The following is a 23,549-nucleotide window of genomic DNA, read 5'->3' as shown; positions in this document are numbered from 1 at the left end:
ATAATCAGCTTCAACAGAAGCTTCAATACTCTTTAAACAGATGACGTCATGATCCACGCAAGAACGACTAACAGTAAATTAAAAGAAACTGGCTGATCCCCTCTGGCTATGACGTTGCCGACTGAAGTTGAATGTATGAAACCGTCATCTTGAACGACTGATGAAGATCGAACCTATACCCTTTATTTTTATGTTATTTAATCAAAATAGGGGGAAAAAACAACCCTTTAGCGTTTATTTGTTTAACAGATTTGTCGTTACTATTTTATCATTTCTCATCAGGCACGGAAAATTCACTGAATCAGTCAACCCAAACTCAAATTAGATGGATATCTGAAGAATGATTATACGAATGTACTTAACGCTGAAATATTATTTATGGCATTTTTCATAGAATATAATTGATGCTGAAGTGACCAGAATAGAATCTGCAAAATTTTCTATTGTTCAGTTGTTGTTTTTTTCTTTTTTTTTTTTTTTAGTTTATTTCTATCACTAATTAAATCTAAAGATGTAACAGTTGATGAACTTCAAAATCAATTTCGTTCGTTGAAGTGTAGAATATTTCTGATATTATCAATAAGAGTGGTCTTCCTTAAATTAAGTATGAACTCTACTTTAGAATTTAAGGTATACAATTTTTAAAACTTGAAATTTTTTTTTTTAAAGGTAAATAATTCATTTGCAGTGTTTAGAAAAACAATTTAGCTAAATCTATTTTCCCTGACAAAACCAACTTAACTAACAAAATTAATTTTTTTCATTCGTATAAAATGATTAATTTTATGTGAATAAAAAAAAATAAATAAAAAGGTTTTTCTCCATACAAAAGTTTTGTTCCGACTGGAGTCAATTTTAATGCTAATGTTTTTATAGTTTTTTATTTAATTTTTAACTGTCTTTTTTTTTTAGAGTAATGGTTAAAATTGTCTTTTTCAGGAAAAACTATGCTTCCTCTTGGTGGAGCTACACCATTAAATACCATTACTACACCTTCTGGTGTTAAAATGATTGTAGTTTCCTCCGCTGGTTTGACCTCTGGACAGCAAGGCATCACCATCATCACTACTACATCAACCAATGGTAGGTGTTATTCCTTTATCTTTGATTTCCTTAGTTTTCTGGAATCAGTCTAACATTCCATGCGAATGATAATTTAAGTTGAGTTAGCAACAATATGAAATTGTCTTTTAATGTATTATAAGTCTAGGTTTTATGCTCAACTTTTTAAAACAGCAAGAAAGTATTGTTAATTAAATTTTTGTTAAAACAATTTAGAACTAATAGTTTTTTTAATACTGATATTTATTTTTTGTCTTTTATGTAGTTCCTATTATGCAAAATTATAATTGATTTCGAATTTTATCATAAAAATTTTCACCTGATTTTTGTATTATTATTTGAGAGATATTTTAGATTTTCTGAGGCTAATGTATTAGAACAGTGTTTCCCAAAGTGTGGTACATGTAGCCCCAGGGGTGCAGGATGAGTTTAGCAGGGGTACATGTTCTTAGCGAAATATCTTGCAACAAACTAAAATTTCAAAAAATTTTATTTAAAAACAAAGCTAGCCATGTAAATTTACGATTACGTATTTTTCTACTGACAATTTTTTGCAGAGTTAACAGTTAATAATTAGTGGTGTCAACAAACAGTTGTGATTTTTAACTTTTTGTGCAATTTTTTTTATCACAGTGAAAATATCATCCTTCTCACTCGTGCAAATAAACTTATTTACAAAACTTTGTACCAAAAAAGAAAAATGAAGATATTTTTTAAAAAATACATTCATTTTTTTGTTAGTGGTACACAAAAGTCATAAGTTTGGGAAACACTGAATTAGAAGATCAATAAAGAAACTTATATCTTGAAGATTTGAAAGTTATTTCAAATTTTTGTTAAAATACATTCTACTTACTACTTCTACTTAATCTACTTATATTTTTAATTAATTATAATTTAGTAACATTTTCAAGGTATTAATAGTTAAAATATTTCTTACGTTGTTTGTTTTGTGTATTTAATGAAGTTAGAAAAGAAAATGTCGGAAGTAAATAAAATATACAAGCTATAATTCATATTTATAACTTCAATGTTTATTTTCAGTATCTCAATCATCATCAACTGTAACATCTCCCATTACTATTACCATGCCATCTTCATTGACAAATAAAGTCAGCAGTATCTCTATTCCAGCCAAATCTTTAACCACTACGAATACAAATCAGGTATTTATATTCTCTCTCTTATGTTTATTTTATTTTTTGCCCAGTAAATAAGAGTTTACACATGTTAGAGCTTACAGATATATTTCTTTTTCTTAATTTATATTTATCGTACTCACCTAATTTTCTTGATAATAACAATTGATTTTACTATCTAGTCTTATAAATTCAGATGAAATTTGAACCTAAATGATGTGATAAATAAAAATAATATAATATGCATTATTAAAATAAAAGCATTGGACTAACTACTTTGGCAACAAAGTATTTCAATATCAACAAAAACACTTTTTTAATCTGCACATTACTCATTTTACACCTGAAAATTGAATATGTTAAATTAAATTTTTTTATGGTGCTTGTTTATAATTTTTATTTAAACAGAGAGTATAATTGCTTTGATAGATTATATAGCCGATAGATGAATTGAATCAGTAACAGAAGGTGAGGTGTATTTATATTGATAATTTTTTTCTACAGCTAAATCACTCTTGAGGATGGTTATTCAGAAGCCAGTGAGAGCACTGGCAGTTTAGAATGACTGCTTGTCTCCCAGCTACTTTACCTATGTTTATTGTGTTACTTGCAATTTAATTTACTTCAGCCATTCAATTTTATTTATTAACTATTTCAAAGCCCAGGAAAATGTATGTTTTGCATGGAGTAAAAATCTCAGGATAGATTTTATTTCTTTTCTATAATGACTTTTGATTCCATTCAGATTTCAAGTGGTGGAGCACAAATACTTACATTGCCAACTCAAGGCATCCTCCAAGCTAAACAATCTGTAGTTGGAGGGCAAAAAGTTTTAACCCTCATCCAACCTCCTCCATCAGTTGCAACTTCAGCACCTGAGGTATTTTCGTTAAAAATATAAGCATGCTGTGTTATAAATTTTTATATTTTTGGTGATTGGGCTACTTTGCTTTACCATGTACCTTTTTAGTGTAGACTCTTTTTGATCTTTAGTTGAAATAAACCTCTTTTGCATGCTTGTTTTTTTATGTTAAGTGGGTTATATACTTAATTTAAAATTTTAAGATATTATAATTTAATTTTTTTCATCAGCGGCCAACCTACCAGCAGGTTATAATGTTAAACTTAATAATTATGAAGGCAAAGAAACTTCTGGATTATATCATTTAAAAAAATTCAACTTTAAGCAGAGTTCTTATGTAGTGAAACTCATTGGCATTCGCATGACACAGAGGGGAAAAAATCCAAATTAAGGCAATAAGCTAGATAACCTATGACTGCCATTCTATGCCTACTATTTTGTATCAGTTCTATGGTCAATGCAGACTGAAATCAGTAAACGAATTGAGTTTTTATTCCTGAGTGAATCTAAGGCCAGTGAATCAAATTTATATAAATTTCTCCCCCCCCCCTTTTTTTTGGTTCCTTTGTCGACAGAACACTAATTCAAGCCTTACACTTCTCCTATATTTCCTTGTTTTCCTGTAATTTTTTTCATAAAAATTGCTGTTAAATGTCCTACATTTAAAAAATGTTTTGTCCTTTATTTTTTCTTGATATGAAGTTTTAATTTCAGTATTTTTAAGACTTCCTTAAAATGTGACCTAACAAAAAAAGAAATTCTTAACCAGTAAGAAAAAAAATCTTCCCCTAAATGAGAAGTAAAAAATTATAAAAATACTGCAATATTGCAAATTTTTTTTTGGGGGGGGGGAATCCGTTCTTGCAGATAAGAGACAGATTCAATCACTTTTCAAACAGGGATGAGATTTTTCCGCTTTTTAGCGGATTTCCGCTTTTTTCACTTTTATCTCTTGAATTTCAGCCTTTTTATCAAAAATTCAGGTTTTCTAAAAATTTCACTTTTTTTTTTATAAGTATTCCGCTTTTTCAGAAAATTCACCGATTTTCAAAGAGAAACAGAAAATTCAAACTACATAGCTACCAATCCTTTCTCATTTTTACTTATTTTAGCTATTCTCTCCTCTTTTACACGCAGCAGATAAGATTTTCCTAATTTTTTTCCCGCCCTCCAGATAGATCCGATTTTCGTAGTTCAAACGACGCTGCTTCTGACAAGCCTTTTAGAGGTCCCAAGCCTGGAATCTGTTAATATCTCGATTCTTATTCACACGATTTTAATATCAAACATAGCTTTTCGTATTTGCGTGTTGCGATTCTTATTCACGCGATTTGAATATTGTACGTTGCGATTCTTATTTGCGAGACTTAAAATCCCGGTATTGTGATTCGTATTTACGCCTTTTTAAAAACCTATGTAGCGATTGGTATTCACGCAATTTTAAAATTCAATGTCTTGATTTGCTCATGCGGTTTGTAATATCAAGCATTGATTTTCGTATTTATATGTGATTTTAAAATAAGGCATTTGGATTCGCATTCACGCTGTCTAAAAATTACACATCATAATTCTTATTTATTTAATCTAAAAATTACGCATCATGATTCGTATTTACACGATCTAAAAATTATGAATCGTGATTTGTATTTACGCGTTTCAAAAATTCTATATCCCAGTTTGTATTTTCTTATTTTCAAAATCGTATATCTAGTTTCATATTCATGTGATTTCAAAATCCATAATTGTTATTCATATTCACGCAATTTTAAGATCAACTATCGCGATTCTTGTAAGAAGTAAATTATTATTTTAATTAGTTACTATAAAGGTGACTGTTTTTCTAATGACGATTATTAGTATATGTAAGTGTTACCAACATCAGAGAAAGTGGAAGGGAATATATTCAAAACTTACATTCTGTGTTTGCAAAGAAGAAAAAATAGGATTTGTCACAAGATGTTTGAAGATGGACTAACGACTAAATATAGCAAGCATATAAGATATAGCAAACAAAAGCAATCACATCAATTTTGGAAAAAGAGTTATTTAACTCATCATCAAAATTTTATTTGTAATTGCTATTATTTATGCTATAAAATGCAAAATTCTTATCAAATAAAAAACAATTATCTAAACAGTTGCTGATTGTCATGTAATTTTCAAACTAAAATAGCAATTTTTGTATGTTAGGGAGTTACTATATATTTCTACTTCACTGTTATTGATATGTTTCAGAGTGCTCTAGTTAGATTAGACTATAATATGAACATAATGATTCGGTCCATTGTTAAAGTTTTTTTTTCCAATATCATTTAAAAAGTAATATTACTGATATATTTGCTATAAATCACATAACAATATCTATTAAAAGAAATGAAATATTAATGTATATTCTCAGTAGTTTTAATTTGCTAAACCAGGTAGTTTTTCAAGTAATAATTGTCTCTTTAGACTTAGACTGAGTTCTTCTTCGGAGTCCCTGTCCGCGAAGCGGACACTTCACTCCTTCAACTAAAATAGTGCCCGTGGGCGCCTGTCGTACTGTCTTTAGGTAAAATTAAAGACTGAAGTAGATGTAAAAGATGGTGACTGGGCTGCGTAGTCGGCATGGTGGAGTAGTGATGCTCACTAAGACTTGTTCTCGGGTAGTAGGGATCTGAGAAGCTGCACTAGCTCCTCGTTCTTAAGTAGGTCTTGCAGCTCTTGGAAGATCTGCAGGAAACGGTTGGCTGAATCAGTAGCACTCCTGGGCTGCCTGTTCTTCTGTTTGGGCTTTCTCCTAGGCCTAGCACTGCAGCCTGTAAAACAGGCCGGGTGCGCTCCATTGCAGTTAATGCAGGTGGCTGGTAGACTTCTGGGTTTGGAGCATTCAAACGAAAAGTGTGCTCCCGCACACTTCATGCATGCAGGATCATTGGTACAGTTCTTTTGTGTGTGGCCAAATTTTTGGCAACGAAAACATTGCACTTCATAGCGACCTCCTCGAAATCGCTCTATCTGCACAGTTGTATGGAGAATCTCCTTGATGTTGATGCAATCCCTATGCATAGGGCTGTCTGGAAGTATGATCAGGAAAAGGAGGAGGAGCTTGTACCCTTCGTCACGCCTCTTCTTGAACTGTTCCACTCTGATTGGCCGATGACCAAAAACTGTGAGATTTTCTTCCAAGTCCGAAATCTTGGTTTCAGATGGGAGTCCTTTGATGAGGAATTTTAAATTTCTACTGTTCTTATGTAGAATTTCTGGTTGTATCTTTTCTGTGGTCTCCTCCACTGGTGAGGCTACAGGATCTGGGATGTTGGTAGTAGGGGGGATGTCCGTACTCTCTGTAGTAGTAGTAGGAGAATTTTTCCTCTTTCTCTTCTTTTTTGGAGGCTCGGTGTTTTCCTCCTTCGTTGGTTCTATCTCCTGGGCAGGTGATTCTGTCTCAGGCTCAGTGGGAATATCAGTAATGATGTCGGGTGAGGGCTCAGGCAGCGTTGGCTCTATGTTTGCTGTGGGATCTGTAGTCATTTCAGGTTCCATTGGCTCTGAGGGTTCTAATGGCTCGGCTGCTGGCTCTTTCTCCTTCATCTGGTTTTCTGGTGTTTCAGAGCAGTTAACTGAATTTGATGTTAACATAGGCTCAGTAGTCTCCATTTCTGGGTCAGGACTGCTGGGAGGTGAGGCGTTCTTATTGTCTCTGGATGCTTTTAGAATTAGCATTTCCTCGTAATGGAATTTCACTCTGTAGCAGTTCTCGAGATAATTTTTGTTGGTCGATTTTCTGCTTCGTGCACTCTCTATTTCATCATCAATGTTGCGTGCATGCTTTTCTGCATCAGCGAACTCCTTATCGAAGTTAAGCAAAATCTTTGGCAATCTGGCAGTAAAATAGTCTTTCGATTCTTTCCGAATCGCATCTATGTCAACGTGAATTGCAGGTACGCGGTTGGGTCGGAACACCTTCCCGCTGCGGCCGAATCTAATGGAAGTCATCGTTGCCGGAGCTTGGTTTCAACACAACCTTACTCTGGGAGATCCAATGATCGAATGGGAATTGTCTCTTATGTTAACTGAGGAAAAATATATTTTCCAGCTTTATTTTTTCAATTGGTAATTTTTATTTTCACTAAATGTTAAGTATCAATGTAATATTATTATATAATAATAGATTAGTACGCAATTATATGTCAACACATTATTTATTACCTTAAACTGTCTGGAATTTATTATTAAAGGGTTGCGCTTGCGTAAAATTTACTATCGTGGAAATTCAGCTTTTTTGCCTTTTGGCTAATCTCATCCCTGTTTCAAAGAAGGGGGGAAAGGTTGTGTTTTCTTTTCTTCAATGACTGTGGCTAGTCATCAGAATAGATTGCCTGTCATCTTTCAACCTGAAGATAGTTTTCTGATTTCTTTGGTTACAAAAGTGTGAAACGCAAACAATTTTTTTTCTCACAGATTTATTATTTCTTTGTTTTTATCATGTTTCTATTTTCACTTGCTGTTGAATGATTAGTGAATCGTTTTCAATCTTTACTATTTATCGGGGCACGTTCTAATGCCCCAATAATTTACCTTGAAATAGTTGAGACTACTTTTTATCTTTAGATCACATTGAAAGAAAGAAATAACTTATCATTAATTTATTTTATTAGTGAGCGTTTTATTATAGTTTTCTTTCTGTGTACTGATTTACCAGTTTTATGCTTGACTTAGTATCAAATTGTCCGTTTTATTTAAAAAATGTTTTGAAGTACTACTAAATCAAAGATCTGTCCGGACCAAATTTACTACCGTTTAGCGATACCTTCACAAATTCAATTTTAGGCAAAACGGTAGTTTCACTAATTCAACTTTGGGAAAAACTAGTTTCACAAAATACTTTTTCGTGAATTTTTTTTTTTGTCGCTTAAGAAACGATAAATCTATATTTTTACCATGTTTTTGTGTCGGTTTTTTAACATAATTTTTCATTTTTCACAAATTATGTCAAAATTTTCACAAAATAAGTACCTTTCAGAAAAACCTAGACAGATCCCTGTAAATTATCTCTAGATGGCCATCTGTTGGCCACATATTAAAAATTATTTACTTTTTATTTTAGGAAGTTGATCTTAAAAATGGTTCATGATACTGAACTTCTCATTGATGCTCCTTTTCCTAACTCATTATTATTTTAATGTATTATAAAATTCACATTGAATAAATGATTTTATGTTTTATTGTTTTAACTTGTATTTTTTAAGTTTTGTTAATTTAATAAAGTTTAATATTTTTTATAGCCTAATAATCCTGAAAATGTTGGAACTGCTTCCACAGCAAACTCCTCCACAGAAAATGATTCTAGTCTAAGTGGCTCTAAATCTGAAGAAACTAGTGGAGAAAACAGGACTCCAAACACTAAAAATACCGTAAAGACTTGTGGTGATGAAGTTAAATGTCAAAATGACAGTGACAGTATTATCTCTGTTCAAACAGCTGATACTTTACCTAAAGGTGAGGTTAGTGCCGATTCTATTAATAGGACTAAGCCAGTAAGTGAATGTGCTGATGGCATACATTGTGGTACGGATGATGAAGCCGAAGAAACGCCAGCATCCAAGTCTAAAAAAGTCTGTGACGATGGTATTCATTGTGGAACAGATGATGAAGCAGATGATGTATCCAATAAAAAAGTGTGTGAAGATGGTATTCACTGTGGTACTGATGATGAATCAGATGCAGTAGATCACAAATCAAAAAAAGTGTGTGATGATGGTATACATTGTGGGACTGATGATGAAACGGAAGATGCACAAGTTAAAGTTAAAAAAGTTTGTGATGATGGCATTCATTGCGGTACTGATGATGAAGATGAGCAACCTCAAGGTAAGGCTCGTAAAGTGTGTGATGATGGTATCCATTGTGGCACTGATGATGAAAGTGAACAAACTCCAACCAAGACTCGTAAAGCTTGTGATGATGGTATTCATTGTGGTACAGATGAAGAAGATAATGGTGAAAAACTTGATACTTCTGAATCTACTGAAACATCAACTAAAGACAATACTAATCAAAATGATACTCCCGGTGAAAATAGTGAAAATATTTCTGTTGCTAAATCACAGAATAGTGAAGATAAAAGTAAGTAGATTAATGTAATAATATTTTTCATTTTGTTTTTTTAACTTGAATTAATTATCTTATGATTACTTTTTTTATATGTTTTTCTTATTGCTTTGATAACTATTTCTGGCAACTTTCAGAATTAACCGATAAAAATATTTTAAATATGTATCCGCGCGCCTTTTATATGAGACATTTCATTTTTATAGGAGGACCTACAAAGTAATGAGCGTTTCTTAAGTTAATTTTTTTTCTTCTCATTCACACAGGTTTCATAAACGTATCACTTATGCAGGCAGTAAATCATAAATTTTTTCACGAAGTTATTTTTTAAAAAAAAATTTTTTTTTTTTTGCATCAATATTTTTTTTATTTTGCTACTTACTACCCCAGAAGCAGACAGTGCCTAAACCAGTGCCTGCGATAATAATTCATAGTCATTAACAAAATTTTACACTTCAAAAGTGATTGAAAAAGTAACAAATCAAGAATATTTGCCTTGGTTTAAAAAATAATGTAGAGTATCTGTGTATGATCCTGTATTTTAATAAATGAAAATATAGTATTTTAACGTAAAGCTGACTTTTTTCGCTGTGAAATGCTTGCAGAACATTTGTATAAATTAATAAGTCCTGTTGCAGAACATTTGAGAATATTCTGCGTCTGGGCTTACTACTGATTTCAAATTGAGTTGAGAGCAGAGCCGGATTATACCTCTCGTAGGCCCTAGGCACAGCCGTTTATGGGCCCTCCCCTTCTTCCCCCACTCCTCCCCTCTTTTCAAAATATATGCTAAAATTCTCTTCGTATGGAAACGTATTACGCCATTTTAGATGTATTAATTTCAGAAATGACTAAAAGGCGTAAGGCTTACAGTGATTTGTACGATAATTTCGGTTTTCTTGTTCACAAAAATTTGTCAGAATCTGAGATTAAACTAAAAGCACAAAATTTGGTGAAAATTTACTCATCCGATTTAGAGGAAAACTTTGTAGATGAATTTTTACTATTTTCAAATTTGTATGAACATAAGTCTGCACAATAAATGTTGAAGGCTCAAATTAAAGATAAACTTGTGAATACTTTTCCTAACGTTCACATTGCATTAAGAATATATTTGTCGATTCTTGGTTCAAGTGCAGAAGGAGAAAGATCTTTCTCCAGATTAAAATTGATAAAAAAATTATTTGCTTTCAACAATGAATCAAGATCGTTTGGCATCGCTCGCACTTATGTCTATTGAATCCGACATTTTGCATAGTTTGAAATTCGACAGCATAATGCAAGATTTCGTTGAATCCAAAAATCGCAAAAAAGTAATATATTAGATCATAAGATTCTGCAAAAATATTTATTACCGTAAAATATTATATTTTTATTTGTATCTTCATAATTTTGTGCAAAATACACTTGTTGTTTTTAAAGCTAAATTATTTCGACAACAAATTTTTTTCTCCCAAGTTTTTCGTATGCCCTAGACACGTGCCTAGTGTGCCTATAGGTCAATCCGGCCCTGGTTGAGAGGTATTATTCTTAAATCATAGGAAGATAGCTTTTAAAAGCAAACATTCGTAATAATGTAATTTGTTAAATCGCAATTTTATTACTGTCTTTCGACTTTCACAACATAAAATTGCCTATTATATTTATATTTGAAAGTAATATTTTGGTGATATTAAAAATTGCTTCACCCAAGTATCAGAAATCCACAACCTCAATAAGCTCTAATTATGGCATTCTATTGTAAATACAATGTGTTCTGTCAATTAGTATAGCTGCATGTACAGTGTGCAAAGAAAAAAGGACAAGCAACTCTGACTAGTTTTTGATCTACTGATCAGATTGTTACATACTAGAACTTTATCTTGAAGGGGTGACCTCAAATATCATAATTAATAAGTGCAGACGATATTTTATGTTATGAAATCAGACACAAAAACGTGCTTTCTCTTAATAAATATGCCTTCTTTTTTTCCCGTCATATATGGATTTCTGCCTCCCAAAATATGGGGGTAGCTGCAATCTGGAAAAAATGGTCCCCAGGAGAGCAGTTGAACGTATGGACCCCTTATGGTAATTTTTCTTTTTGTATGTTTCGCTAATTTTTTTAGCAAATTGAAAAAAAAATGGCACACTATTATAAAATTTGCATAATATAAAGATATTATCATGTAATAAAAGTTATTGATGATTATTTATTATTTTATTATTTATTACTTAATGTAAGAAAATTAAATAGTAAGGTATATAAATTTTTACATCTTTTTAAAGATTTGCAGATCTTTTTATACTTTTGGCAAAAAAAAAAAAAAAAAAAAAATTATATATTCCGCAAAATTGATTGAATAGTTCCAATGAACATGCATTTGAAATTTGATTTCTCAGAAACTATTGGATTGATTTTGTTCAAATTTTATATAAAAGTATTTGAAATTACATTCTTTAAAAAAGCATGTGCAAAAATGTTTCAATTTGCTTGAAAAGCTCTCGAAATGTGCAAAAATAAAATTAACATGTAGGTGTCCAAAACTTTCGTCTGCTCTCTTGAACTAATTATTTGGACCATATTTTTTGGATTACGGCTACCTTTTATATTTTGAAGGTCTGAAATCCGAATCTGTAGAAAAGAAAAAAGTGTGTTAATTCAGAGTAATAAAATATTGTCTCCACTAACTAATTAGTATATTTGATGTTGCCCTCTCAACCATTTAAGAGTGAATCTTTGTATGTGAAAATGTGATTATTTGATCAAAAATTCATCTTTTAATTTTTTTCCTGCACTGTACAATTATCTGTCTAGGTTTACAGGTTTGTTTTTGGACTCTAATAGCTAATATAAGAATGACTTTTTTCTGTTAACCCTTTAACGGGCCCTTTATTTCTAGTAAATGTAAATTAAATTATTTTTGGAATTGAAATTGTTTTAAGAACAGTAATTGATATATATAAAAAAAAACTCATTAGATAAAAAATATACTTAACATGACCTATTAGAAACTTACTGACTTTTATTTTTCTTTATTTATAAAATAAATTCCTTAAATGCTACAAACTTCAAAAGGAATTATATATTTTATAACTTTTATACGTTTTTAAAAAGTGACAAATGGTTACCAAATTTATTCAAACTCACTTCAGGAAAGCTGAAGTTATTGAAAAATGGAAACCTAAATTAAAAGTGGTAAAACGTGGTGGTAAGTATACTTACCACGGCCTTCTAAAGGGTTAATGATGTCTTATTTATAAATTCATGCCTAGAATCCTATTTATCATACTAAATTAACTCAATATTTCTAACTTTTTTTTTATCCTTTAAAGTAATTAATCTAATACTTTAAAATTTTCTTAGCTTCAGGCATCTAAACTTTGTAAATTTAACAATTTTCATCTTTTATTGTGAACTTGAGAAAAGGATGTTTTTGAATGTATGAAAATATCAGTCTTATTTCCAAATGACTGAAGAATAGTTTTTTCCAAACACTTCTTATAATTAAATAATGTTCTAGTAATGTACCACAACATAATGTGAAGTTATTTTGTAGGCGTACCAATTTTGTTAATATCTGCAGTAAGAAGAGAATTTAAATTGTATTTAAAGTGTTTTGTATTATATTATAAAATTCCTTTTAATTGATGTTTTCCAATAATTGTAAAAAAGTGGAAGAAATAGGTTTCTACCACTGTAGTAAATAACTTTCTACCTTGTTACCCTAATTTGTGAAATAGATAACTTCTTCAATGTTTTATTTATTTGTATATTTGAACCATAATTTTACTTTTTGTCTTTTATACTCTGTAATCTTTTGTATTTTCAACTATGTACTTCACTGATATTGATTTATGCCTATTGTAACTGTTGCTCAATAGGACACTACTGGTTCATTTATAAATTATGCCTTTTTTTTCCCTTTCAAAATGTAATTATACTTTTTTTCAATTTATGAAGAGTTTTTTTTTTCTTGATTTACTGTATATCTCAGTGTACAGGGTTGCCACAGGCGACTAAAATGCAACTATTTTTGGCGTGAAGCGACTGTAGCAACTTTTTTTGCCTAAAAAGGCTAAAAAAAAAAAAAAGCAACTATTTTCAGGAAAAGGAGACTATTGGGAAACTTTTCTAAACTCCTATCAATTTTTTTTTTAAAGCATAAATTGGGTGGAAAATCTGCGTCCCATGAGATAGTTTCTGAACACACTGAACTTTTTTTTTTTCTTAAAAAATAAAAAATTTTGAATTGCAAATTTGAGTCTTCACTTTTTAATTCACTCTGCACAGACTCAATTCACATCTATTAGTTTATTTCATTTCTCGATCGCCTTTTCAATGATTATTGCTACGAAATTCCGCATGAATTTTTTTTTTCTTTCAAAGAAAGCAACAAAAAAGAACTATTTTTAATACGATGATATTACGATGCATGAATTTCGAATTTGAATAATCACTTTTCATATATATATATATATAACAAAATTTTAGTCATATTTTTGTTCTTATTTAGGCAACTTCATGTTTTAGGCTACTAAAAGCAACTATTTTGTTCATTTTTTTCTGTGGCAACCCTGAGTGTATTATCTAACTTGCTATTTTGATAACAAGGTAGCGAATATCTAGTATGTTGGGTATGTAAGTTGACTGCTGAAAAGCTGATATTTTATATTTAAGCAGAGGAAGTATAATCCATTGCAGAGTGGGGTCCGTATGACGCCACGGCTATCATTTTTGAATCCGACACAGATTATCTGGATTTTTTTTAAATTTGCAGCTTTGTGTTTTCATTTTGTTATATTTTTTGAAATACTCGTGAATAAATTGTAACATTTCTTTTTCTTATTTTTCCTTTTTTTTTTCTAAAAGCAATTTAAAGTAGTTTTTCTAAACAAGCCTTCCGATGTAAAGAAGATAAGATAGATGATAGAAAATATAAAATTAATTGCATATAACATTTTCAGTTTTTGAAAACAATAAATGCAGAATTATTTTATTTGCACCTACTTCATTGTTTGTAATGCATCAATATTTTTTCATGATCAATGACGGTTAGACTTAATTACCAGTATAATTTTTTTTAATTCCTTCTAGGTTTGACTTAAAGTTAACATTTCAGTCATTCTTAACTTTATTTAATGACATTTATCTTTATAATTTATATTTAACTATTCAGGTGTCACCAGTTCTCAACCTACATCCCATATCACACCTCTTACACTGGAACAGCCTGGAGCTGAACCTCCTGCTCAAATGTTGTCAGATGATCCTCCAGTTCAAATAGATGAACAGTCTACTGAAGCTGCAAACAACAATGCTCTATCAAAGCTTGTGTCAGGCAGGCGTATGTATTTTATTACAAATATCTTTACTTTTTCTTGCTATAAAAAGCTTTAACAATTTTTTTTTGTTACAATTATTTATTACATTTATAAAAGTATGAATAAAAAAGGAGAAAAGTAATTTTTAATACCATTATTAATTTAGGAATGTGTTGTGTATTTTACATTTGTAAATTACTCTCTTGCATTTTGTATTTCTGACTGTTATTTTGTAGTAAGGCTAAGGCAAACTGTTTAATGATGTATAAAAAAAAATTTTACACTTGCTGTTGCAGCCATTTCAACTTTATGTAATTAATTATAAATTAGATTTGTGATATTGTTGAGAAGTATCTTAATTTGAAATATTATTTTGTGACCTTATCATTTATGCTTTTAAAGATTAAATTTTTGAAAACTATTATATTTTAGATTCATTAACAACACTTGCTACTGCAGCCATTTCAACTGCAAGTCCTACTTCTCCTCTTATAATAAAAAGAGATTGTTCCAATGGAATTGCCAATTCTAATACTGAAGAAGGATTTGATTCAGCTCTGAAGTTGGATCTTACAAGTATAAAACAAGTAGGTGAATTTTTTAAATGAAATTACATAGGGTATACATGTTTTGAGATTTAATTGTGAGGAAACTTATATAGTCCTACCTCCCCCAAGAAAAAAAAAACTATTTTTCCATTAGTTAAGTCAGGAGAGCATTGATTTCACAATTTTATTCACTCAGCATTGCACCATCTTTTAGAAACTATGAATTTTTCCTGGTCTAACCTTAAATGGTAACTAATTTGTGCAGTGACAAGCTGCTTTGGTTAAGCTTATGAGTAACAAAATCGTACAGTCCAGGTGCTCTTGGACTTGATTATTTGACCACACATAATCTGTTTGTAATGCTGTTTGCCTAAGTTTTTTAGCTTGTGAATCAAAACCCCGCATTAAAAGTTGTGCTAATTGATATTTTATATATTCCGAGTTAGAAAAACTGCAAAGTAATTGTCTTAGATTTTATTTTGCTTGTTAAATAGTTGTTTTTTTATTTATTTATTTATTTCAATCTGCTTGGTTTATTTCTTTTTTATCTACTTTAATTTTCTTAACATTTTTTGGATTGTTTATTGAATCTATATATATTATTGTAGGAACCAACTACACCGATCAAATCTGAAATATATCGTCATCAAGATGCTCAATGGTACGATGTTGGCATTTACAAGGACAGTTGTGCTCTAGTCACGCAGTTCTATGTACCTGATAATGAAGATAAGAAAAGTGTAAGTGAAAAGTGTGAATATATATTATATAGCTATTAAAAATTATAAATATTGGTATAATCTTAAAGCCTGAAGTTTACCTATTTGTTAGATTTTTTTAAATTTTTTTTTTAGTAATTTAACTCAATGTTTATGCTGTGATGGGTATAAAAAGAAAAGTTTCATGCTCTTATATGATGATATTGGCTCATTGAGTTATTGAGTATCTTGTTTAAATTTGCATTACTAATGAATTGGATAATATATTGGATATGTCCTTTTGTCATAATATTTAAGGTATTTTTTCATTTAGTTTTAAAAATGTTGTGTAGGATGTTTTTTATCTATAAAAAAGAAAATAAGATTGGAATTTTTATTTAAATTAACAAATACATAGGTTTCAAGGCTTTATTTTGGCTTACAAATGACTAATTTTTACCTGAAACAATGATAAATCCTTTCATCAAGAAAAAACTTTATATTTGTTACTCATATTATGCACTCTTACAGTCATTTGAACCACTGCCAGATTTGTCAAATATGAAACAACAAGATTTGGAACCTGGCACAGCTTATAAATTTAGAGTTGCTGCTGTCAATACATGTGGTAGAGGACCCTGGAGTGAAGTGTCTGCATTTAAAACATGTTTGCCTGGTTACCCTGGAGCTCCATCTGCCATCAAAATCAGCAAAGTAAATAATTATATATTTTTTCTTTCATAAATTCATCTGCCTCTTCTACGTCTGTAAAAAGTGTTTAAATTTCCTAGGACTATGGCATCAGAATTCCTTATATTAGAAATAGCAAAATGGTCTTAACCTAATTTGTTCATCTGACTGCAGTTGATCAAAATTCTGCATAAGAATGAACTGAAAAATAGCTATAATAATTCATTTTTATTAGATGATTATGAAACACTTGGTTGTTAAAATTGCCAACCATAATATTTAGAATTTGCAGCACAATATTTATAATATTAGAATATAATGTTACTGAATAATTAAAAATACTATTTCTACTCTGAAAATTTGCACACATGTTGATAAATTTTATGATATGGGTAGCTTAACTTTTTGCCTTGTTTGTTTACTGTCTTTATTTTTTCATGTAATAAGAATGTTCAGTCATATTTTCATATTATGGATAAATATATTTCGTATTCCTCTTCAGAGTCTTGATGGAGCTCATCTGTCATGGGAAGCCCCTCAAACAACCTCAGGAGAAATAACCGAATATTCTGTGTACTTGGCCATGAGGTCAGCCACTACAGGTGGTCAGGGTGAAGGCAAACAGACTGTACAATCCAACACATCTCAGTTAGCATTTGTTCGTGTATACTGTGGCCCAGAGCCCTCTTGTACTGTCAACAGTCAGAACTTAAACTCGGCACACATTGATATGACTACTAAAGCAGCTATAATCTTCAGAATAGCTGCTCGAAATGAAAAAGGTTATGGTCCTGCCACTCAAGTGAGGTGGCTTCAAGGTAATTCAAATTACTATAATTGTTCACTTATGTGTGATAATTGTCAATTCTCTAAAATTAGAGATATTAGCTCTATCTTAAAACTCTAAAAATGAAAATTTTTTGATTATAACTTAAGGTAATCTGCATTATTTAATTTTTGAAAACATCTATCGGGCCATGACAGCTGACGTATTATATGATATGGCAATTCGCAACTTGTTATTATTAGATATATATGATTGAAAAGTTTCTGTTATGGTATTTAGTGAATGTAAAATATTAAATGCAAAAAAGGGTTTCTTTCCTTGCATGCTTATACCTACAAAAGATTTGAATAATTCGTTTCTATAGTGACTGTCTTACTACAATGTGTCGACCATCTTGAATTCATCTTGTGGACAGGCTATTGTCCATCTTACCATAGTTCTAAGCATTCTGCTTCTGTGCAATATATGTAATTAGCTTTAGTGTGACATAAGCTTTACTGTAATGCAGAAACCTCACACTATACATTTGACAGAAAGAAGGAAGAGGGTGAATGCACAATTTATTGCAAACTTAATAAAATGAAATCACATGTAATATAACTAAAACAATGCTATACAAGTATGTTAGGACTGTTTCGTTAAGATAACATATTTATTGATGCTCACACATACATATACTTATATAATTTTTTTCAAATATGTTTTCAAGAGATGGCTAGTTGTTTTCAATCTTTAATTGCTACTGTTATTCAAGTCTCCTAATCTGAACTGAAAATTGTATGTCTTAAATTTTCATGTATTCATCAATATTTTTTCCTAATTTAATCTGGAGTTCTGAGAAGTAGAAACAATTTAATTGATATTTTTTGTAGTATTAAAAAAAACTCCTAAATATGCTTTTTAGCAAGAAACTTCTGTTGCATTTTAGTTTGATGTATGTGGGGTCTGTCTAGGTTTTTCTGAGAGATACCTATTTTGTGAAAATTTAGACATAATTTGTGAAAAATTATATTTAAAAATCTACGCAAAAATATGGATTTATTGTTTCTTAAGGGATACAAAAATAAAATTTTAAGAAAAAGTTCCTAAAATTGAATTTGTGAAGGTATTGCTAAACTGTAGTAAATTCGGCCTGGGCAGACCCCTGTGTATACATAAATAATTTTATTCTTTTGCTTGCCTGTATGCAGTCTGTTTTTATTTTTTGTGTTTTGAACCTTTCCTGATAATTTTTTCCCTTAAAGAGTGAAAAATGAACATGTGCCTCAAAATTTTCCGTCATGCATTTCACCGATTATATATGAACTAATAAAATAAAATTGTAAATATTTATTGATAACAAATGAGATCAGATGCTGACAAGCTGGATTTTTTTTAAACCTAAGTATCTTACTATCACAGTTTAAATAACTATAATTAATAATATAAAGTATTAAATTTCATACTTGGACTCCTTTAAACAAAATTATTATTAATTTGCTGTTGCAATGTTGCTTCTTTGTTTTCTTTTAATACTACATACATAATTACAATAATGTACTATTAGATATCCATTTATTAATTTTTTAAAGAAAGAAATAGATGTTTTCACAAAAATAAAAATGTATTTCTGTTTTTGCAAAAATTTTGTTTATTTAATTATGTACTTAAATGAAATTTCAATTTATTTCAGATAACTCAGCTACCAACAATACCAAAACTGCCACTAAGCGAACAACTGAGTAAGTCATTCATTGTGTTTTCTCTTTGAGTATTTTATATGCAGCAAGCAATAACAGAATAATAAATTATATGTTATTCATTTTAAAAAACTACAGAAATTTTTAATAAAGTTCTATTTGACCATTAAATACTTATATCTACACCCCTCCAAAAAAAAATTTTTTTGTCAATAATTATAGTTTTTTTTTCTTCTTAATTTTGTTTATTTGTTCTTAATCACTTTTTAATAAAAATCTAATTTTGTAAATGATAAATTTTTTCGAAAAAAAATAGTATGAAATTTGCATAATATAGTATAAAAATAGTATAACATTATATATATTATATATTTTTTGAAGACTGGTTTACTTTTTTTTTTTAATAATATCAAAAACTCCAAAATGATATATATTAACAATGAATGTTAAATTTTTTATTGAGTAAATGGCAAAACAATTAAAAGTATTGAAATATTAAAATTTAGGAATTAAACATCAACACAACAATGAAAGGAAATCATTAGGAATATAATTTCAAAATTAGCATATATTAAAGGAAATACTCTTTAAATTATTAAAATATAGATAAGTGATAATGCTTATGCAATCTTTGAAAGTGTGGAAGATCTGAAGTGTATTTGATGAAATTTTAATTTTCTGAAGCAAAAATTGTTTGTAAAATCAACAGATTGACAAGTTTTACTCTTGTTAATGTATAATGTACCTGTGTTTAATAATAGTTTCTGTAAATTTTTGCCAACTGTAAAATACCCTCTTTGGTAATGTATTTTAGTTTAAATAAAGCTACTCAAAAGTATTTTCAGATGTAACATTTTGTTCTTTAAAAATTTTTCTAGAAAGGCAGCAAACTATAGAATGGAAGATAAACTTTTTTTAGAGTCAGATATCAAGTCTTGAGTTGTCCTTGCGATTGATATTTACATAAGGAAAATAATGCTCAAAATATGTCTGTGATAGAAGCCCAAAGATTGCAGCCTTCATCTTATATAATAATCGATACTATCTCGTTATTTATTCTATAATATTTCAATCAATTAGAAAATTTGCTTCAATCGAAATTTAACTTTTTCTTTTTTTTTTTTAAGTGAAAATAGTTATTGCGCATGTTCAAAATTGTAAAAAGAACAATACTATAAAAATTATAGCTAAATAAAATTTTTGGAACAAATTTATCTGCGAATGTTGTTTTTATGTGCTTATTGTATGACTATTTTTCATTATAGGAAAAGCAACAGTGTATCAAAGAAAATGAAATTAGAAGATTCGTGAATATGAGAGATTTTTTATCATTTTGCTGAAACTGAGAATTGTATATTTTGTTTTTCATGAAATTGTTCATGCATACTGTAAATTCTTGTTCGTTCGTTTCCTTACATCATTTCCATCGTGCATATTGTAATAAAGTATTCCATTTTTCCCTCTCTTATTCAAGTACACATTCTTTGGAGATGGAGAAACATTTGAAGTTTCATTTTTTAATCAAGTGTGATGATGTTTCAGTTGAAGTACTAATTGATTGCACCTATTCAATATTTTTTAACTAATGTGTCTTTAAGGGAAAACCAAACTTTAAGAGTGTGAGATACTTTTTATCAAATTGTTACAAAATTCTATTTATTGTTGTTGAAACAATAAGCATTTGAAGCGTGTGATGCTTCTCTGTTTGAATATTCCTACATAAATTGAATTGTAGAGATATTTAATTCATTTTTAAGCCTATTTGTAACTTTTAGTATTACACAAAGTTAAACTGTATGTATTATAATCTATTAACATTGTTGCAAATTTTATTGATGAAGTAAGCAACTTATTGTAAATAAATTTTTGTTTTTGTCTATTAGATTGCTTTTCTTTTTGCGTAGAAAAAAAAATTACGGCCTGTCTGTATGCATGTTCGGCTTTGTGCTTTCAGAAACTATTGTAATATAATCATAGTCCGCTAACGGCATCACAACCCCCAAATCAAAGAACTGCATTACTGATTATTTTTTTATATCCAGTTCGCATCTCCAGATGATCATTTGTCAATATATAACTTGAAGAGTAGGGAAATTCTTATGTAAATATTTCTATAAATACTCAAATGATAGATCATTATTGTTACCTTTTTGATGACTTGATTTTAAAAATAAGTTCATATTCCTGGGACTTTGTTGGTCCTCAATTGTTTTAGATCAATTTGCAAGGATTCAATTTTGTATATTGAACTTAACTATGCTTAAATTGTGTTTTCAGCTTGTTTGCTGTTATAAATTGTATCTTGCTTTATGTATATCAAATAAAGATGAATTTTAGATCTGTTTTTATATGTGTAGTCTTGTTTTAAGTATGAATTAAGGGGTTTCCCGAAGATTTTAATTTTGCACCATTTGTGCTATTAAAAGTCAAGACATCTGACAGTTAGTGGTTATTTGAAATGAAGTGGTGAACAAAATAACTATGCAATTTGAATCATTCCCTTGTCGTATAATTTCTTAATTATGTAATTAGACTGTGCTGTCCAGATCATACCACCTTTTTCTAGTAATATTTATGCTAACAAGCCCATAATCACCTTAATAGGTCATATTAGGTTTATGTATAATAGAATTTCAAATAATTAACTAATTTTACACTAACCCTACTTGATATAAACGAGATCTTCAGAATATAGTGTGCAGAATCTACCTTAATCAATAATCCATTTTCAGAATACATGAATTTAAAAAACTAAAACACCAAATTCAAACAAGATTGCTTTTAATTAAATTGCCATTATTGAAGATTAACTTTATTTTGATCTATTTATATATGTAAAAATGAAGGTCTGTCTGTGTGTGTCCTTTATAGACTCTTAAACCATTCTACCAGAAGCGGTGAAATTTGGGATGCAGATAGTTCAAAGCACGAGGAAGGTCACATTAATACGTTCTACAATGCACAAAAACAAGTAATTTTTTTATTAGTGTTAGCCATTGTTTTAAATTTAAATATAGACTGTTCAACAAGTAACCTATTTTAAAGATAACATCTGTAATAATTGTAGCTTATAGCAATTTGTGTTACATGTATTTGTGTTACGTGATAGGAAGCAACAAATTACTAGACCCACGGATCCAGTGTTCAAACCGGGTTAAGGGTCAATATTTAAAAAATTATCTTTCATCATTTTTTTTTCAATATTGTAACGTAAATAGAATATTCCTTAAATTATTATTTTTCTTTTTATAAGAGCGAATAATAGCTTAAAAATAGCGAAATTTTTGCTCATACTATGTATATAAACAGGGTGCATACAGACTGGAAACTAAATGTATTATATACATTGTATGGGCATTTGACTTAGCTGTCAAAATATAATAGTTTAAGAAAAACTTTAAAAGAAAAAAAAATTTAATCGAAAGAGTTAGAAGAAAAAAATAACAGCAAATAATTTTAATTTTACTTGTTACAAGCAAACTTAATTAATAATTTACCATGATTTTAATTTTTTTTTTGTGTGTATAAAATGCCTTAGATTTTTTGAAAATAAAAGATTGGTCAGTTTTTTATGGTAATCTTTAACTTTTGTACTTAAACAAGATTTATTAAAATATTTGAAACTGGAAAATGTAAATGTACTTGTGTGTAGAAGTGATGATTTTATTTTATTTTTCTTGATGAAGTTAGACTATGACAAAATTTATTTCAAAAGAGCTAGAAAAAAATATGCAAAATAAACATTTTTGCAAGTTTCTAATAATAACTGCTTTTTAATTTTTTTAAAAAAAACTGTCTAGTTATCTTTTACACAAAATTTTTGATAAGTCCTTAACATTTTGAACTCCTTGGATTTCTTCTGATCTCTGTATAAACCCTGTCAAATGACCTCATATATACCCTTAATATTAACCTATAATTTTCAATCTCGACAGGATACTATATTTTAACATACTATACAATCCTACCAATGGAAATAATTCTAGACAAATTGGCCCACGAGGAGGCAAAATATGGTTTCATTGTTTTCCAATGTCCGAAGGGTCCCAATGGTGTGGTATATATACATTGTATGGGCACCAGTACACTCATGTACGTTTGCTTACATACTTTCTTAAATTGTATGTGCATGCTGACATACATCGTGTGTACTACTTGTGAATGGGTGTGCAGTATTGATCCTCGTCAAACTGTTCTACCGTAAAATGATCGACATCGCGTGCAGGTCGTTTGGGTGCCATCCCCTTTCCAGAGGATCAAAATTGTGATGGCACGTCTTCGGTTCATCCTCAGGGACGTTTCCCAGACCGTCGCCAAAAGCCCATTGTGCAGCTTTAGTGCAACGTAAATGAACAAGAACAACTTTCTCTGAGAAATTAAAATTTTATTTAAAAATGTTGATTGGAACCTTTTTTCGTTTACCATTTCAAATATGATGGTTCAGTGTATAAAGTTGTCAAATGCTAGAATTTTGTGACTTGGGGGAGGAAGGGCATTCATCACTTCAACAGACGCAAATGGGATTTATTCAGATGCAGGTAGTTCCTTTTTGCAGTCTTGCATGTACTTTTCTAAGCTAAAGGGTAATTGGAATATTCATTGACATTTGTTCAATTTAATCTAGTATTATCCATTATAAGCATTGATTTTCAATCCTGAAGAGTGCTCGTGATAGCTGAACAGTATG

The 23,549-nt window shown here is 29.8% G+C and overlaps 1 protein-coding gene across 4 annotated transcripts in view; it reads left to right on the top strand.

The window, feature by feature from the left end:
• Hcf (Host cell factor) overlaps positions 1-21,210 on the top strand; it is a 40,483-nt gene extending 19,273 nt beyond the window's left edge. For 2 of the 4 annotated variants that reach the window (XM_087157456.1, XM_087157455.1), the window contains exons 15-25: positions 940-1,083; positions 2,107-2,228; positions 2,947-3,081; positions 8,331-9,171; positions 14,316-14,483; positions 14,893-15,047; positions 15,617-15,748; positions 16,238-16,420; positions 16,899-17,214; positions 18,856-18,904; positions 20,128-21,210. In XM_087157456.1, the coding sequence (XP_087013582.1) occupies positions 940-1,083; positions 2,107-2,228; positions 2,947-3,081; positions 8,331-9,171; positions 14,316-14,483; positions 14,893-15,047; positions 15,617-15,748; positions 16,238-16,420; positions 16,899-17,214; positions 18,856-18,904; positions 20,128-20,173 (2,291 nt within the window). In that variant the 3' untranslated portion in view covers positions 20,174-21,210. The remainder of the gene's footprint in view (positions 1-939; positions 1,084-2,106; positions 2,229-2,946; positions 3,082-8,330; positions 9,172-14,315; positions 14,484-14,892; positions 15,048-15,616; positions 15,749-16,237; positions 16,421-16,898; positions 17,215-18,855; positions 18,905-20,127) is intronic. The other 2 variants (XM_087157458.1, XM_087157457.1) reach the window with 1 other exon arrangement.
• The last annotated feature ends 2,339 nt before the right edge of the window (positions 21,211-23,549 follow it).

This window comes from Parasteatoda tepidariorum, chromosome 2 (assembly GCF_982258835.1).
Source record: "Parasteatoda tepidariorum strain Cologne lab strain chromosome 2, Ptep-v5.0, whole genome shotgun sequence".
Taxonomy (NCBI): Eukaryota; Metazoa; Arthropoda; class Arachnida; order Araneae; family Theridiidae; genus Parasteatoda; species Parasteatoda tepidariorum.
Note: the sequence above shows the minus strand (reverse complement) of the source record. Positions and strands in the feature narration are given on the sequence as shown.